We start from the raw sequence: 18,915 nt of genomic DNA on the forward strand, positions 1-18,915 counted from the left end.
AATCTCTTCCTCCCTTCCAATGAATGGATGAGTGGAAAAATGAGGTGAGATGCAATGAGATGATGTGATAGCAAAGCAGGGCATTAAAATTACTAGCACAGTCCCTGGTACATCACAAGTCTTCTCCCTTCTCCACACTTTGACTCGGTCGTGGAGATCTGCAGGTGTGTTGTTGGAATGCTTGCTCAGTACCAACCCTATGTCTTCGGAGAGGGGCTGTGGGAATTTGTTTGTAGGTTGCTTTTGACTTGTTGGCACGAATGGAGAAGAGAAGCAGAGGCTTGGTTCCAATCACTCCACATCTCAAGATCACAGAATCTTTTGCAGATACTAGATCCTTCAGAAAATAGTCATTTGAACTGCCGAGGAGTGGAGTTTTCTTAAAAGGTGTAGTTATTATATGGGTTACTGTTTGACCTGAATTCAGAAGGCCATGTGTCTCTGACTTCACTTCTAAGAAACCTTAGAAGTTACTTTTACTGTTTGTGTGCCAACCTTGGGCAGTACTGGAATCCCGGTACTACCCAAGGCAGCTTTGGCATTTTATCAGCTGTCCACTTTGAGCCTTATCAGGTATATTTTAGAACACATGTGTCAAACACAAGGCCCGCGGGCCAAATCCCTCCCGCCAGGCCTTGCAATGTGGCCCACACCGCGCTGTCATCACTGCACTCAGCTGCGTTTCCATCACAATGACAGTTTATGACTGTTCAGTAAACCATTCGGCCCGCGATTTAGGCTGGATTTTAGGTTTTGGCCCCTTCTCTGATTGAGTTCGACACCCCTATTTTAGAAGAATAGAAGTTAAGATTTTAAAAGAAGAAAGCAGGAGCCAAAGGGCCCATGTTTTCAGTGAGAAGTGCACTTCCCGAAGGGCTTTAATTCTATCTCATGGAGAACCTCCCTCTGATCTTTCAAGGAAACCACTCCACAGCTTTCCCAGTACGTGGGCAGCTCCATCAGCCTCTGCTAGACTTAGTCTGATCAATTAAAACATCAGGACCTCTTGGCCCTTTTGGACTGAGTTCCCAGATCAGATTAGAATCACCTTGGGAGCTTTAAAGAAATGCAGGTACCTGCGTCCCACCCTAAGCCTACCAAACCGGATGCGGTCAAGTGGGACCTAGGGATCTCTGTGTAAATGTACCAGGTTTGGGGAAATAGCCTCAGAGCAGAGTGACACCTCCCCATCCCTTTTTTTTTCTGTCATGCCGCACGTGGCAAATGATCCGTTTTGACTGGCATATCAGGGAAGAGCTCCTGATCAGAGATGACCAACCCCTGGGATCAGAAGGCCAATCTGCTTAGCGCCCAGGGAAGCGGTATTTTGTTACTACATCTTTTATCCATTCAAGGTAGGGCAGCTGTGTCTAAGAGAGGTCTGTATTCTGTGTTCGAGTTTTAAAAACCATTGTATTATTATTTTAATTTCGTGGAGGGAAAAGGAAATAGCAATCTTTTTTAAGTATATTTTTTATTGATTCCAGAGAGGAAGGGAGAGAGATAGAAACATCAATAATGAGAAATCATCGATCGGCAGCCTCCTGAACGCCCCACACTAGAGATCCAGTCCACAACCCGGGAGGGTGCCCTGACCAGGAATCGAACTGTGATCTCCTGGTTCATAGGTCAATGCTCAACCACTGAGCCATGCAGGCTGGTTAGGAATAGCCATCTTAATCCTGGAAGAATTCCTATACCCTATGAGGGAGGGATCAGGGCCTTTGAAATCATTCCCACTGTTGGGGGTCTTGTACCATCTGTGGAGTCACATCCTGGGCCTTCCTTGCCAGCCAGTGGCATTAATAACAATATAAGTTTGTACAGTTTTCTGAGCAATTTCTAAATTGCCTCTAAATTGGGTGCTGGCTCTGGAACAACCATCTAAGTTTATTTCCTCCGATCAAACACTGGAATCAGTATCCACCAAGTGCTCCGGCTATCTTCTCCAAGCCCTTACCAGCTGGCACTCTGAGAGTCTCCACTATGCCTCTGTGCAGATGGAAGTGGTGTTTTTTCCCTTGAAAAATAAGACCCAGTGATTCTCTCTTCCACTTTTTCTATTTATTCAGACTCCAGGTATAGCTATTCAGCTTTGGCTCCAAAAATACCCAAGAAAGAATAGGTGATATTAAGACACTTGTCTTCCTCTGTTATTGTTAAGGGGCCCTAAGAAAAACATACAACAACTAGCACATCAACTTGGGCCTTAGAAGTTCAACAGATTCCTTACAGAATTGCCAAACCTAGCTTTAGAGCAACTAACTTTTGAGTTGCTAAATTGTTTTATTCCATTATATCATTTAATCCTAACAACCCCAGAGAATAGATATTGTCTGCACTTTATAGCTAAGGAGAACCCTGCCCGGTTTGGCTCAGTGGGTCAAAGGGTCTTGGGTTCAATTCCCAGTCAAGGGCATGTGCCTTGGTTGCAAGCTCAATCCCTGGCCCCAGATCAGGGAGACCAGGTCTCACTTTACCTGCTTTATATACTGGGATTCCAAAGCATATCATATTTAGCAAAAACAAAATTGTCCTAAAGCTAAAATAAATTGGAAATTTGTTCCACTTTGAAAATGGAAATCCCTGATGGCCTCCAATTTACAGATGTTTTGGCTTATTGACCATCTCTGTTCAACAAGTTGGAGGTCCATGTTTCCAAAAATAATACAGTACGTGAGGAGTAAGCTAGCTTTAGGGACAGCTAATCCCATGCTGATCTCTGTTGCCATGTTGCAACTCATCAAGAATATTTGTTAACCTTTTATCAGCTTCTGGTTTAATAGACTTGTCTTAGGCTACCTGGGGGCCAGATTGTATAGCTTCAGGATGGTCCTGGGCTGTTAATGCTTCCTAGCCTGTGTGCAAACCGCATGCTAAGGTCAGAGTGAGCGGGACAACCCACAGGGGCAGCCCCTGTTCAGAGGCTGCCGCACCGCGCCAGGTCCTGGCGGCCTCCTTTGTGTGTGTAGGAGGGGGGGAGGAGAGCGGTGAGGAGAGGGTAGCTCACTGGCTATTAGGAGAGCTAGTGCCTCTCACTGTCACACACTCCATGAGGCAGGGACCCTTCCAGTGCACCCTTGAATGACCTTGCTGGTTTTGAAGTTATCTTAATACAAAGTCATGTCTGTCACTGCTGAGAGGAACAGGTTAGCATTACATAACAGGATGTTAGGAAGCCATCTCAAGTTGCTCTGGAATGGGAACCAGGCCCAAGGCTGGGGACAAAGGAGTTAGGACTCCATGTCCCACAGGCAGCTGCTAGTCTGCTCAGGCCAGGTGTTCCCAGGGCCAACCCAGGTGGCCCAGATGGACCTTCCCAATTGGCTCCCTGCATCCATCTCTCCCCCTAACAGTCTTTATTTACAGGCAAGGGAGGGACATACTCAGAGTCATTGGAAATATCCTTCTTGCCTAACCCCAAAGCCATGTGAGGGAAGTATTTAAAGAGAATCAATTACAGGAATTGGGGTGTCTGTAAGTTGCACAAGAGCTGACTATTTGCTGAGCTGGGAATGTGCAGGCCCATCTGCAGTCTCCTGAAGGAGGGGCTTATGGAAGATGCCCATGGCAGGGGCTGAGGAAGGGAGCGAGTCTGGGAATAGGATGGGGCATTCCCTAGGGTATTATTTAAAAAGAAGAAGAAGATAGTCATGTACTTTATAAGTTTGTTGTGAGGAGAATTCTGGGGTGTTTTCTCTGATAACAACTGAACCCCTGATTGTCCAGCACCAAGCTGGCTGTCCAACAATTTAACTCTGACAACAATTTAATTGCCTACCTGGAGACAGCATCCGATCCCCGAGTTAAAGGGCTTGGTCCCACAAAACCGTCCATCCCCACTGATGATGGCAGTCACAAGTCCAACCACCCACACTTCTAATAGACCTGGGTTCCCAGCACAGGCTCTGGAGCACAGCAAGGATTTACTCAGCTAGTATGATGACCTGTCCCTCCCATTGCTATCCTCTAATCGCATCTCTTGGGGTTCTCTCAACTTAATCTTCTCCCTAGTCCCTGAAAGCCATCAACAGTGGTCACCCTCAGAGCTCGAGACCTACAACTATTGCCCTGGCTTGTTTCGCTCAGGGGTTAGAGTGTCAAACTATAGGTCTCAGGTTCGATTCCCGATCAAGGGGACATACCTCAGTTGCAGGTTCCCTAGCCCCTGTAAGGGTGCATGCAAGAGGCAACCAATTGATGTGCCATCTCTCTCACATTGATGTTTCCCTCTCTCTCTCTCTCTCTCTCTCTCTCTCTCTCTCTCTCTCTCTCTCTCTCTCTCTCTCTCTCTCTATTTCTCTCTCTCTCTTTCCCTTCTCCCTCCCTTCCACTCTGTCTAGAAATCAATGGGGGAAATATCCTCGGGTGAGAATTAAAAAAAACACAAAACACCTCCGATTATTAAATTATTCTGTGGGATGTGCTCACATTTCCCATTCTCATGCTCCCTCCTCCCCAAGTACAGAGTCGTGAGTCTTTCTGGCACTGATTATAAGTGAGAAGGGCTCAGAACCCGTACCGAAGCAATACCCCCCACACACCCCACAGCCACCTTTTTGTCTGCCTGTCTACTTGTCAGATGGCTTCTGCGTCAGGCTCCCTAAGAGAGGTGCTGTGCCAGTAGCCCAAGTCACTGATGTCCGTGGTGCACTCTGATGCCAAGAGCCGATGCTTAGGAAAACAGCACTTTAGTTATTAATTGCTAGCAAAGCAAGAATTGGCTGCTTCAGGCTGTAGTTCACATTTAGGTTTTTTTGGGGTTTTTTGTTAGTTTGTTTTATCTGATGCAGAGCAGTTGACCTTTTAAGTAAAGTTTTGGGCCAATTCTCAAGCACACTATGAAAGCTCCTTAGTTCTTTTTGTTGTTGTTGTTTTTAAAACAGCATTATTGAGATACTAGAGGCCCAGTGCATGAATTTGTGCATAGGTGGGGTCCGGTCTGGCCTGCCCCGGTCAAGGGCAAGACCGGCTGGGGGAAGAGGCCATGGATGGTTGGCCAGCTGGCCCCACCCCCTGGTTGAACTCACTGTCAAACTGCCTATCAGGAGACAATTTGCATATTAGCCTTTTATTATATAGAATAGTTCACATACCATTCAATTTACCCATTTGAAGTATAGAATTCAATTACCCTGTGGATTTTAGTATATTCACAGATGTGCACAACCATCACCACAGTCAGATTTAAAACATGTCCATCACCCCTAAAAGAAACCCTGAATGCTTTGGCTATCACCCCTCTTCCCCCTGCTCTTTTCCCCACAAGCTACCTCACCCCAGCCCTGCACAACCACTGATCTTTCAGTCTCTGTTGATTTTTCTGTTCTGGACATTTCCTATGAATGGGATCCTGTAGTAAGTGGTCTGTTGGGACTAGCTTCTTTGAAAGCTGCTTAATTTTTATGAGTATCCCTTTTAGAATTCAAGTTGAAGAAATCTTGGTCTAAAGTCAGGACTAAATTTTACCAGTTTTAAACAGCCATCCTTTGGAGGTGGTATGAGAAAACAGTATCTATAACACCTTGGAGTCTTCCAGAAAAATTCCAGAATGCAGAAGAAAAAAATCTGACATGTGTTCATAGTTCATTCCTATTTTAGAGCTGAGCATTATACAATAGTTCTATAATGTAGCTATTCCTAACCTGTTGCTGCTTAGCCCTTTTTCATTTAACATTTATCAAAAACTACTAGTTTCAATTAACAGGGCAAGTCCCTGTTGGACAGGGTCCTATGTGGTTCAAATTGAAAGGGTAATTAATCACAGAGACTTAACATCTCAGTAAAAGTCGGCTAATAAAATCGCCTCTGAGACAGAAGCCATGCTTCCAGCCGTGTTCCAGGATCTCCCGGGGCTTCTCCGAACACCTCCCAGGTGTGAGACTGATTCTAACCAACACGGGACAGTGTCTCCTGGGCCCTGTCCCCTGGGCGGCCCTAAGGAAGAAGCCTAGGGTCACCTTTTCAGCTTTGTCCAAGCGCGAGGTGGAGGAGGCCTGTAGGTGTGCCTGCCCTTGTGGAGAGGAAGCCTTCTGCAGAGGATGACCTCACGCAGAAGGGTGGCCAGCGAGGTCCATCTGGCCACGAGATGGCAGTCCTGGCACCATCGCTCCTTCCTCCGTGCAGATGGACTTTGACTGCAAATGTCCAGCGTGCCATCTGCTAAGCCTGGGGACTTGCAGCGAGACGTGAGCCGGAGCTCTCTCTCTGGATGAATTTAGAAGCCGGGCCAGGAAAACTGCAGCCTGGCACCTCCCAGCCAGCCGGCTGCTGGGCAGAGCGTTCCCGGCAAGAGCATTACGTTCAGAGAATTCCGCATCACCCCGGGACCAGCTGCAACTGAGGAGTGTGGGGTGCAGCACCCCACAACCAAGGGAGCAGTTGTGGAAGTCCTAACTCCTAATCTGAGAGTGAGCTTACCTGGAAAGCGGGTCTTTCCAGAGGGGGTTGAGTTAAATGAGGGGGGAAGGGCCTTTAACTAGTATGACTGGTGTCCTTATATTGTAAAAGGGGGACATGTAGACTCAGAGACAGACACGGACGGAAGACAACGTGAAGACCTACAGAGAGAACGTCATGTGACTGGTGTGCATCTATAAGCCAAGGAATAACAAAACTGCTGGCTACCAAGCCACCCAAAGCAAGAAGCAAGCTGAGGGGCGTGGAACAAATTATTTATAGCCCTCAGAGGGAACCAGCCCTGCCCTCACCTTGATCTCCAACCTCGAACCTCCAGGCTGATGAGACAGTAAATTTCTGTTGTTTAAGACACACAATTGGTGATATTTTTACTGCAGCCCTAGCAATCTAATGCCGTGGTCTCCAGGAAGGGAAAGAGCCCACCTTCGCTTGAAAGGAAAGGACTGCACCTGAGTGTGTAGCTCTCCACTCGTCCTTAAGAGGAAAGCTCTTAAGAAACCCCTGAGATGCTCAAACTCTGTCTGGCTTCAAGACCGACCCATCGGGCTGTTGTTCCCACCAGGCACGCTCCCGAAATGGCTCCTGCAAATACCACCATGTGGTTGCGGAGCTCCAGTGAAATTGGGGGGCCTGACTCCCTAAGGCAGCAGCCTGCAGGGGGGCAAAGTGCTTTGTCATCTTGGAACCTGCCACTGAAACAGGAGACAGAGAGAAAGGGATTGGTCCTGAAACTGGAGACTATCCCTTGTCCTTGGCCTGGAGCCTAGTCGTAGCATCCAACAAGCAAAAGCCCTTCTCTGGGTTTCTTCCACCACCGTTCTGTGGACACTGGCAGGTGACAGCTCCCGGGAAGTGGGAGCGCCCACCAGCCTTTTGCTGGTTCAAGGACACCTGCGTGATGGTGGCGGGCAGGCCTGCTTCTGCTGCACTTACCAGCGCTTTCCTGTGCGCGGGGCCCCAGGATAACCGCAGAGCAATAACCGTCCTGCAGCTCTTCGGACAGTCCTGCTGCCTTCTTTCGAGGAACTTAATAAGATCTGAGGAAATTGCATTACAGTCTCTCTCGAGGATGTTTCTTATCTCTCTCGGGTGTCTCCTGCCTATCACACGCCATCCATTGGGTGCTGGACGGGGCATGTTGCCTACATTATCCAGTAGAAGCCCCACGAAGGAGCCGGCACTGACACCACCCTGCAGATGACGAGACTTCCTCTCCTCTCACAGACGGTGCCCGAACTTCAGAGGGGACCATCCTGCCCACAGAGTGAAAAATGGCAGCCCTGAGAGGACATTGTGTCTTGGAGCAGTGGCTTGACCTTGGCGGTGCCTTCAGTTCACGTGGGGAGCTGGATGCCCAGGCCCACCAAGACCAGTTACATCAGAAGCAGAGGGGTGAGGTTAGCCTTTCGCCTCGTCCCCAGGGATGTCTCTCACAGCTCTGAGGCCAGAGCCCGAAATCAAGGCAAGGCTCTAGAGAAGAATCCTTTCTTGCCTCTTTCAGCTTCTGCCCGCTCCTTGGTTTGTGGCTATATGCCTTCCATCTCTGCCTCCGACAGCATGTGCCTCTTGTCTTCTCCGTTTCTGTTTCTTATAAGGACACTTGTTATTGGACGTAGAGCCCACCCTCTTAATCTAGGACGATCTCATTTGGAGACCTTTAGCTTCATTACATCCGCAAAGACATTTTCCCCCCAAATAAGATCACATTCATAGTTGCTGGCGGTGAGGACTAAGGTATGTCTTTGCTGGGAAAGAGGGATGTATCTACAGCCCACTACAGAGAGCTTGCACTGTATTTTCTGGTTGCACTGAGTGGAGATCCAGGAGGTCCAGAATGTGTAATCTCTTCATCACACTGAAGTCAAACTTTATCTCCTCTTAAAATAGGCCAAACCCTGAAATCAAAGTGTGGGAAAGTCTAGGGTATTTGTAGCTTCAGAGGTAAAGGTAAAGGTTTATAAACCTTGTTTTAAAATAAGGAAACCTGGATGCCCAGCTGGTGTGGCTCAGTTAGTTAGAGCATTGTCCATATACAGAAAGGGTTGTGGGTTTGATTCCCAGTTGGGACACATGGGGGGCAACAGATGGATGTTTCCCTCTTTCTCTCCCTTCTTCTCTGAAATCAATTAAAAAATAAAAATAAAAATAAAAATTTAAAGAAACATCAATAATGAGAGAGAGGCATTGATCAGCTGCTTTCTACACATCCCACACTGGGGATCAAGCCCATAACCCGGGCATGTGCCCTGACCAGAACCATAAACTCCTGGTTCATAGGTTGATGCTCAACCACTAAGCCACTCCAGCCAGGCATCATTGATGTTTCTCTCTTTCTCTCTCTCTCTCTCTCTCTCTCTCTCTCTCTCTCTCTCTCTCTCTCTCTCCCTCCCTCCCTCCCTCCCTCCCTCAGGAAAAAAAAAAAAAGAGTGAGCCAAAACCGGTTTGGCTCAGTGGTAGAGCGTCGGTCTGCGGACTGAAAGGTCCCAGGTTCGATTCCGGGACATGTATGTTGGTTGCGGGCACATCCCCGATAGGGGGTGTGCAAGAGGCAGCTGGTCGGTGTTTCTCTCTCATCAACGTTTCTAGCTCTCTATCTCTCTCCCTTCCTCTCTGTAAAAAATAAATAAAATGTATTTTTTTTTAAATTAAAAAAAAAAGAGTCTCTACCCTTACAGTCAAATCCCATTTGAAAAAAAAAAAAAAAGAGTGATATAACAGAGTTTGAATTTAGGACCAAGATACTGTAGTAGCTGTAGAAACACAGATCAAAAGTTTTAAAAATACAAAATGTTTCAAGGTTATAAAGAAAGGTTAATTGAGGTGTAAATTTACAACTTACATATTTATGTCCACAAATTCAAGTGAGAAAATGAGAGTTGAAAATTATTTCAAGAGGAATGGGTATTGGGGTGAGGGGGTGAGGATGGGAGGCAATGAGCTCTGAATGGGAAAGGGAGAAAAGTTGGAGATCAGAATATTTCAGGTTATATATTTTTTTCTCATCTTCATCCAAAGGCATTCAATTGGATGTTCATGTCTGATCTTGAATTTCCATTAAAAGAGCCCTCAGGTGTTCTCTCCCTTTCCTCCCTCCAGCTCTTTGGACATGAATTCCTTATTGTAGCCACATCTGAGATTTCCTAGATGAAATCAGCAGCTATAGATATGACTCCAGACTTGCAAAAAAATCAGCCCACTGTTGCCATAAAAAGCCTAAGTGTGCATTGCTTCTTTGCATCTGGCTGTAACAAAAACACCCTTTCCCTGTTTAGAATTAAAAGTAAACGTAGTGGAAAGAACATTGGGTGCCAGGACCGATTTGGCTCAGTGGATAGGCCTGCGGACTGAAAGGTCCCGGGTTCGATTCCGATCAAGGGCATGTACCTTGGTTGCGGGCACATCCCCGCTAGGAGGTGCGCAAGAGGCAGCTGATCGATGATTCTCTCTCATCGATATTTCTAACTCTCTATCTCTCTCTTCCTCTCTGTGAAAAATCAATAAAATATATTTAAAAAAAGAAAGAGAGAGAGAGAGAGAGAGAGAGAGAGAGAGAGAAAGAAAAAAAAAAGAAAGAAAGAAAGAAAGAAAGAAGAGAGAGAGAGAGAGAGAGAGAGAGAGAGAGAGAGAGAGAGAACGTAAGAAAGAAAGAGAACGTAAGAAAGAACGAACGAACATTGGTCTAGAACCTGTCACTCAGTGCAAAATGATTTCATTTCTCTCAGGCCTTGGCATTCTTATCCATAAAATTAGGGACATCAAACCAAATTACCACATCCACCTTAAAAATCCTATTCTAAAAATACTGTGCACTTCTTATTTCCATCTAGCCTTTTCCTAAAACCTTATTTGGCAATATCCTAATAAAACTTTGTAATTTTGTGGTGCAATCAGGAGCCACACCTGGATTTCACCATCTACCTAATTCTCACTGTGCAGGCAGAACCTTACCCGCCTTACTCCGAAATGAAATTTGCTGTGGGGCCCCTCAATTCTTTGCTGCTTTGGAAGTTCAATCCACCAGTGTTCCTGTGTGATACTGCACAGTCTGGCTTTATTCTTAAGTCCGAAACATACATTAGTGTGACCTGAACGGACACAGCGTCTCTTCTGACACATTGCATTGGTCAAAGCAAGTCAAAGGCCAGGCTAGGTTCCAGGGGAGGGCAGAAGGCCTCTATCGTTGGCGACAGGAACAGCGTGCCTGCACGGTGAGGAAGGAATTGATGGCCACCATGTTTGGAGATTGTCTACCATAGTCTCCCTGTTGATACATCTCTTGCTTTATTCTCTCTTTATTCTTCATGGCTTTATGTGGCATAGGAACGCAGGCAGGCGGGAATTCGTTCCATGGCCTTAAACATCAAATATTTTACTGCAACCTGCAGGTGCTTTGGAAGGCATTGCTGTCTCTGCTGGACTGAGGGTTGGATATTTACTCTAAGTCTTCAATGACTGTGTTGGGGGTGCAATCATGGTTTGCATGAAGGAGCACTTGTTATGGGCCAGACCCTGTGCTTATGCCTTTTCCATGGGTCTATCATTCGGGACCTGTGCATATCATTTCAGTGTCAGTTTCTAAATTGGTTTGGGTAATAAAAATACAGCATGACAATGTTGGTACCAAAGATTCAAAAATGCTACCCGCTCTCAAGATCCCTTCACAGAAGCACTTACTTCGTTGGATACCTACTGTCCGTTCTTTTTCCTCCCCCACTTCTGGAACCCCTTTTGTAAATTTTGTATTCCATTAATTATATATTTGCCTCACTCTGGTCCCTTTCTGCCCCCAGGCCCACCACTTTCCTGCAATTGATGCAAATTAGGAGGGACCCTAGTGGGAGGTCAGGGAACAGAGGTGTCCAAGTAGAGCTGAGTTTGTTCTCTGTGTGGAGGGAAGTTTTCCACAACCACCCACAGCTGATGCCCTTCACACCCTCAGGTCAGATCATCGGGGAGCATGTGTGATACCTGCTTCTATACTATGCCCACAGTGTACATTTAGTTAGGGGCTTGGGGTGATGACTATTATAATATTCATTTATTCAGGGATGTCAGCAAACCCAGGGCAGAACACAGAGCACACACTGAAAAATCCTACTGAGGTAGCTTATAACACTTTTTTTTATAGTGTCTAAAATGCATTTATGTATCTCTCACAGTTCTATTGATATACTAGAGGCCTCGTGCATGAAATTCATTCATGGGTTGAGTCTCTAGGCCTGACCAATCAGGGCCAATCAGGTTCCCCGCCTCCCCCTCCTCCTTCCCTCACCACCTGCATCTACCATCACCTACTCCTGGTTTCCCATCCCAGCCTGGGGCCCAGCCCCAATCAGGCAATTGGGGCCTGCCAGCCTGGGGGGAGGGGGAAGTAGGGACCAGCAGGGTAGCCAGCAGGCCCCATCACAATCAGGGCCTACAGGCTGGGGGCAGCTCCTGCATTGAGCGTCTGCCCCCTGGTGGTCAGTGTGTGTCATAGTGACTGGTAGTTCCATCATAATGGTCGCTTAGGCTTTTAGATAGATAGATAGATAGATAGATAGATAGATATAGATATATATAGATAGATATAGATAGATAGATAATTTACATGCCAGAGAGTTCACCCACTTAAAGTGTTCAGTTCAATGGCTTTTAGCACACTCACTGAATTTTGAGCCATCCCCTTAAATCTAATTTTAGAACATTTTTATCACCCCCAAAAGAAACTTTGTCCCCATAGCATCCATTCCCTGTTCTATACCCATTCCCTAGCCACTAATCTACTTTCTTTCTCCATAGATTTGCCTATTTTGGATATTTCATATAAATGGAATTCTACAGTGTGGCCTTTGGTGAAAAGCTTCTTTCACTTAGCTTCACTTCCAAGTTACCGTTTCTTTGGTATATTTTTTCCAGGATCCTAAACACTTCAAGTCAGAGAAGACAGGACGGGGACAGTTACGGGAAGGCTGGAGAGATAGTCATCAGCCCATCATGTGTTCCTACAAGCTGGTGACTGTGAAGTTTGAGGTCTGGGGGCTCCAGACCAGAGTGGAACAATTTGTACACAAGGTAAGCGAACAAAGAGCAGTTCCTCAGCCTCGGAGCATGTACCTGTCTTGATGGTAAGCTGGAGTGAGTGATATACCACAGATGCACAGGTGCTGAGCCAACACCAGGTAACTGCATCTAAGCATTTTACATTCAGGTTTAATTTTCTTCCACTAGTAGATCTTTTACACCATCTCCTATCCTGTACCTCCATATCTATTGTGTGAGTGTATTTAGGAAGTTGGACTTTCAAAACACTTATCCTATATGGAAGCAACCCAAGTGCCCATCAGTAGACAAGTGGATAAAAATGCTGTGGTACCTACATAAACAGTGGAATATTACTTAGCCATAAAAAAAATGGAATCTTACATTTGCAACAGCATAGATAGACTTAGAGGGTATGGAGCTAAAAAAAAAATAAGCCAGACAGAGAAAGACAAACACCATATGATTTCATTCATATGTGGAATCTAAAGAATAAAATAAACAAACAAAATAGAAACAGACTTAGAGTCACAGAGATCAGAAGGGCTGGTAGGGCTGGGTGAAAGAGATTAAGAAGTACAAATTGGTAGTTAACAAAATAGTCATGGGGAAGTAAAGTACAGCCTGGAGAGTATAAACAATAGTGTAATAACTGTATGGGGCCAAGAGAGTACTGAAAATATCAGGGGGAACACTTTGTAAAGCTTATGATTGTCTAACCACTATGCTGTCTACCTGAAACTAGTACAAAATAATGCTAAATGCAAACTGTAATTGAAAAATTTTAATTAAAAAAAAATGTTAAAAACATCACATACTTCTCCTTTTGGCATTGGGCTAATCTAGTTCCAAGCACAGGTACTTATACTTGGTACTTGGGTTGCAGGCAGAGGCACAGGGCTTATCTGCATGTGCATTCCCCGAGGATAATTCTCACTCTAAAGGTCCTGCAAATGTAGACCCTGAGGCACCGTCTGAGTGTAGAAGGCACCTCAAGAGACAGAGCAAGAAATCCCAGTAGTCCCATTAGATGATGCACTGCAGAATTTCTCCTCATAGAATTCTGTCAACAAAGAATTGTGAACAATCTCAAAATACAGATTTCAATTCTATACCCACCTTGGCTAAGCTCATTAATTTTGTAGCAGGAATTCCCTTGGTAATGATTTAGGTTTTTTAGAGGTTTCTAACATGACCCCTGTCCTCATGGCGAAAGAAAAAGAAAGAAAATGTAGTGTTGAACACTGCCCTTTATAATTCCTCCCATCTCCATAAAAATAAATACTACCCACGTTATCTCTACATTCCAGATAGGCTGAGTATCTGTTTGTTTATCCTCTTAAAAATTGATAACAATAATTTTTTTATAAAAAGCTTTCTGGAATTCTTTTGGAGGTGTTGAATTTAAACTTGTGTGCTAAGCTTTTTGTTCCTTAGATGGATTTGTCTACAGGAGACAATTGACAATAAAATAGGGTACCCAATTGACCATAAAAATTTGTAAATCTTGAAATTAGGTCCAAGGAATAGACTGACCTTGGGCTCGTGATTATCACAGACGCTGGAACAAATTTGAGACAGAGAAGGGTGCCAATTCTACTGAGCCTCAGAACCCATTCTGCCCAACCAGAGGAGGGAGTCGGGCAAGGCACCTAGAAATCCAGTTCTGGGGCTGCCTGTCGTCCTGCTGGGTCCCAGTTAGTGAGCAGGAAGACAGGGCTCCCAGGGTGAAAATCTTCCAGCCTCTGCTCTGTGTCTGTCTCAGGCTGTGACTTCCTACAACATCCACTCAGCCCCTTTTCTTTACCACAGCGCTCCTCGTGTTTCTTTTCTCACAGATGACTTGGGCTAGTTTTGAGACTCTGTTTCTTTAAAACACCTGTAAGAAGTACACTCTGGCTGGCGTAGGCATCCCCATTGCCCATTTCCAAGTGGAATGAGGTGCTACCAACGCCCAGCACACACCTGCTCTGGCACATGAGTTGCTAATGAGTGTCTGAAGCCAGCATTTGCATGGGCGCCTTTCTCTGAACACCTTTGTTTTTTTAAGAATCTTTTCACAGTTAAGGGGAAGAAATGTTTGAAAGCGAGCTATTAGCACATTATTGAGTTCCTGTTTCCAAGCAGACAGCTGTGTTGTGCTTAACGTAATAGGGTCTATTTACTGATGCCTCGATGCTGTTCTTTTGATTTCCATGAATTTGACACACTCGGCACTCAAGTATGTTCAGCTTCACGAACATTTCTTATTTTCATTACATTGCCTCCTTCAGCCTCACCAGCTACCCAGAGGCCTGGCATAATAAACACTTTCTGATAAATACTTCCCTTGTTTCTGCAAATTCACCAAAATTAAAATCCTTCATTTACCGAAACATGCTCAAACCTTCCATGAGAGGCTTTAGATAGTAAGAGGAATCTCAGAAGGAGAGTGTGAGTGTCCAAGAAACTTTCTAAGGAGTATTTATGGGGGACAAAAAAAAATAATACCATAAGTTAAAAGCACATAATAGGGCTATTCACACACAAGCTGTGTCTATATTATTTTTCTTTTGTCCTGTTGCCATTATGTGTCACCATCAGAAACAGTTTCATTCTGATGGTGACACATAATGGCAACAAGACAAGTTTATTATCATTGCCATTATGTTCTGTTCTACTTTGGGTGTCTTATTTCATTTCTTTCAATAATAGTTAACTGCCCTTGCTCTCCCTCCCCCACCCCCGTTCTTAATTACATGAAAGTCAAGCCAGAAAGATATTTATGCTTCTTGTATACCACACCTTCAATTATTTGTTTGTTTGTTTTATTTTTTTGTTTTGTTTTGTTAATCTTCACCCAAGGATATTTTTCCACTGATTTTTAGGGAGAGTGGAAGAGAGGGGGAAGTCTGAGCAAAACACATCTATTGGTTGCCTCCTGCATGGCCCCAACCAGGGCCGGGACTAGGGAGGAGCCTGCAATCAAGGTATGTGCCCTTGACCGAAATTGAACCAGGGACCCTTTGGTCCGCAGGCCCACACTCTACCCACTGAGCCAAACCGGCGGGGGCGCTTCAATTATTTAAAGAAAATGAACCAATATTTAAGATATTTCATCAGAGAAGAATGTTGAGTGTTCTTTATTAAGAAGTGACCCAGAAAAACTCTTGATTTCTAGCATGTCTGACTGCTTGGCACCAGTGAGACACACCCTCTACAAATGTTTTAGATAAAAGTAAACAAAGAGAAAAATCTCAAGGTGATTAGCCTGGAGATTCATTCCAGTCATTGCCGCGTGACTGCCAAGTCGTTCCCATTGGTTTGTACACACCTCCAGCCTGACTTCCAAGCAAGACAGACATTAATTTACACCCAGGACAGCCCGCAATGGAAAGGGCTGAGGGTGAGCAAGTATAACACCTGTGCATGTCTCCTAGCATTGTCCTGCCATATGAACAGAGCTATGGAGACATATATAATGCCAGGATCCCTGAAACTGGGAGTGACCTATTTTCCAGGTGATTTTAATCAAACATGGTGTTATTTCAACCTTCTTCTTTTACTTTTTTAGGTGGTCCGAGATATTCTGCTGATTGGACATAGACAGGCTTTTGCATGGGTTGATGAATGGTATGGTAAGTCAACTTCCCCGAAATAACTTGTAGGACGATTTCATAATACATTGACTTGGGATTTTAGTCCATCTGGCTTTAAATGCTACCTAGAAAGACATCAACAAAGGCAGGGCTACTGCCTCCTGTATTGGAAAATAGCACTGTTCACGGAACATAATGAGGAAAAATGTAATGCTAGAAGCTTGATCTAAAATAACTATTGTACTTAGCTGTTGAGGAAGTGGGACCTCAGTCAGTATGTTTGATGCTTGCTTACTTGACTTGCATGTAGGACTCTATAATTCTCTGTTGGGTGGGTTTCAGTCTCATCCTAATTTATATAGACTTCAAGATCAAAGCTGTCGCAAGTGTTATACCAAGTGAAACTCCTTCAATTCACAGATCACTTGAAACACTCCCTCACACAAAACAAGGATTCCGCAAGAGTTCAAGGACAGAAAATTAGATATCCCCTTAATCCTAAGGCTATTGTTTTGGCCTTTTTTTTTTTTTTTTTTTTTTACATGATTTGGGAAGAGTTTAGCAAGTTCTGCTCTTTTACAGTAAATGATGGATGGAGCACCCTCCCCAGATCCTCTGCACTGTCATTTTACCCACAGAATCCTCTCCAGTTCCAGGACCAGTCATCAGACACTAGTGTCCTTGACTTTAAATAGAAACAAACATACCCAATTGGTGGCTGGGATTAGATCTGATTATTTAATGAGGTGCCCTTCTCCTTGGCCTTATCCTAAGTCACCCTGAATCTGTTCTCAGTGTAAGCTCGGTTGCATTCTGGTGCTTTTCTGTCACTGTTCCACCAGTTCCTTTCCTCTTCAGAGCAGAAGGTATCAAACTTAAAGTGAAAGGGGAGGGTGGACTGAATGGACAAAGGCAGGGATCGTCAGTAATATTGTTTGCTGTTTCTGAGCCACATTTTTTTAGAAACATGCTTTTGTAGGCCAAGGGCTTTCTATATTTTGCTTTTATTTTTTGTAATTGTTCCTCCCAGTTCTGCATCTTCTGAAGAACAAATGCATCTTCCTAGAAGAGATTCTTTTGGAAGATCACCTCTCTCTCTCTCTCTCTCTCTCTCTCTCTCTCTCTCTCTCTCTCTATATATATATATATATATATATATATATATATATATATATATACACACACACACACACACATATATATGTGATTTCAGAGAGGAAGGGAGAGGGAGAGAGAATAGAAACATAAGTGAATCATTGACTGGCAGCCTGCAACCCAGGCATGTGCGTGCCCTTGATCGGAATTGAATCAGGGACCCGTCAGTCCACAGGCCGACACTCCACCCACTGAGCCAAACCGGCTAGGGCAAAATCACCACTCGCTTAACACAACCCCCAGGATGCTGCCACCCACGGCCCTCGGGCTGGCTCAGCTCATGGTCGTGTGTCTCCCTGAGACCTGTCTGTGGTTGTCTTCTGTGAGGCAGGAGGGACAGTCTCCTGTGGTTACTTCCCCTGATCTTTAAACCAATCTTTCTGGTTGTATTTTTCTGGGGAGCTTTCCTCAGATTCTTAGAGGAAGCACAGACCCCAAAAAAAGTTAAATAACTGGTAAGTCCCAACTTGGATTCCTCCAGGCTTCTAGTTTCCTTACCACCTACACGAGGGATATCAAAAGGATATTCAAAGAATAACAGGCTCAAACTGATAAAAAGGTTGGCAAGTGAAGGGGACCCGAAGGACCAAATATCTGCCACTTTGAAGACCGAGGAGACGCTGGGCACGTCAGTAGGTGTCTCTCTAGGGCCAGGATGCCAGCATAGACTTTTAAGAAAGCTCAGCATCAGCCGGGACCGGTTTGGCTCAGTGGATAGAGTGATGGCCTGCGGACTGAAAGGTCCCGGGTTCGATTCCGGTCAAGGGCATGTACATTGGTTGCGGGCACATCCCCAATAGCGGGTGTGCGGGAGGCAGCTGGTCGATATTTCTCTCCCATCAATGTTTCTAGCTTTCTATCCCTCTCCCTTCCTCTCTGTAAAAAATCAATAAAATATATATTTTTTTAAAAGAAAGAAAGAAAAAGAAAGCTCAGCATCAAGCAGGGCAGCTGGGTCCTGGCTCAGAGGACAAAACACTGCCAGCCTGTCCATCAGGGAAGGGCCTGAGGAGAGATGGATATAGAAAGAGGGAAAATTGTGGGTGGGCCTCCAGCAAGAGACCTGCTAGACGGTAGAGGATGGGGATTGACTGGAGTAAGGAAGACCAAAATACTTTTAATCCCAAAACAGAAAAATCTCACACTGTTCCCGGGACCCAAAGGTAAATAATATCGAAGGAACCTGGAGGCCCCCAGTCCCAGAGACCTCACAGAGGACACCTACCTGTTTACTTCAGATGGGCTCGGTAGAGACAGAACTCCACTTTTGGTTGACAAAAAGCCTTTTCTGTATCTTGAGTGCAGAAAAGCAGCTTGTGGGTTCCCGGATGTAGACCATCAGGGTGCCGTGCACTCCCCAGAAAGGCCTCTACCCCCTGACTACACAACCCCAGCCCTAACCAAACAGGAAGCCTGTTCAGCCAGCAAGGGGTTCTGAGAACCATCCATCCATTTCGTGTAAGTGACGGCTGGCATCGTCCCCTGTCTGAGCTGCTTGCCAGCAAAACCGTGGCTCTTTCATTACACAGACGCAGACCCTCAAGTCAAATGGGTGGAGATGGCCCTGCCCACAGAGGGTCTTTGAGCCTTCTGTCCACAGTAACGCTGGGGACTGTGGGTCTTTCAGGTGAATGGGTGTGTCCCTGGGACAGATGCCAATTGTCTACAGGACAGCTTTTCAGGTTTGGGTGCCTGAAGTTGCTTATTTTTCTTTGCTCTGCACAGAGCCAGAAAGGCTGTC

General features: G+C 45.3%; 1 protein-coding gene across 2 annotated transcripts in view; it reads left to right on the forward strand.

The window, feature by feature from the left end:
- The window catches only part of PITPNC1 (phosphatidylinositol transfer protein cytoplasmic 1), a 210,186-nt gene that overhangs the window by 175,453 nt on the left and 15,818 nt on the right, over positions 1–18,915 (forward strand). For both annotated transcript variants that reach the window (XM_036451383.2, XM_036451381.2), the window contains exons 7-8: positions 12,319–12,474; positions 15,995–16,058. In XM_036451383.2, coding sequence (XP_036307276.1) covers positions 12,319–12,474; positions 15,995–16,058 — 220 coding nt within the window. The remainder of the gene's footprint in view (positions 1–12,318; positions 12,475–15,994; positions 16,059–18,915) is intronic.

The sequence above is a fragment of the Pipistrellus kuhlii genome, unplaced genomic scaffold (assembly GCF_014108245.1).
Source record: "Pipistrellus kuhlii isolate mPipKuh1 unplaced genomic scaffold, mPipKuh1.p scaffold_m20_p_22, whole genome shotgun sequence".
NCBI lineage: Eukaryota > Metazoa > Chordata > Mammalia > Chiroptera > Vespertilionidae > Pipistrellus > Pipistrellus kuhlii.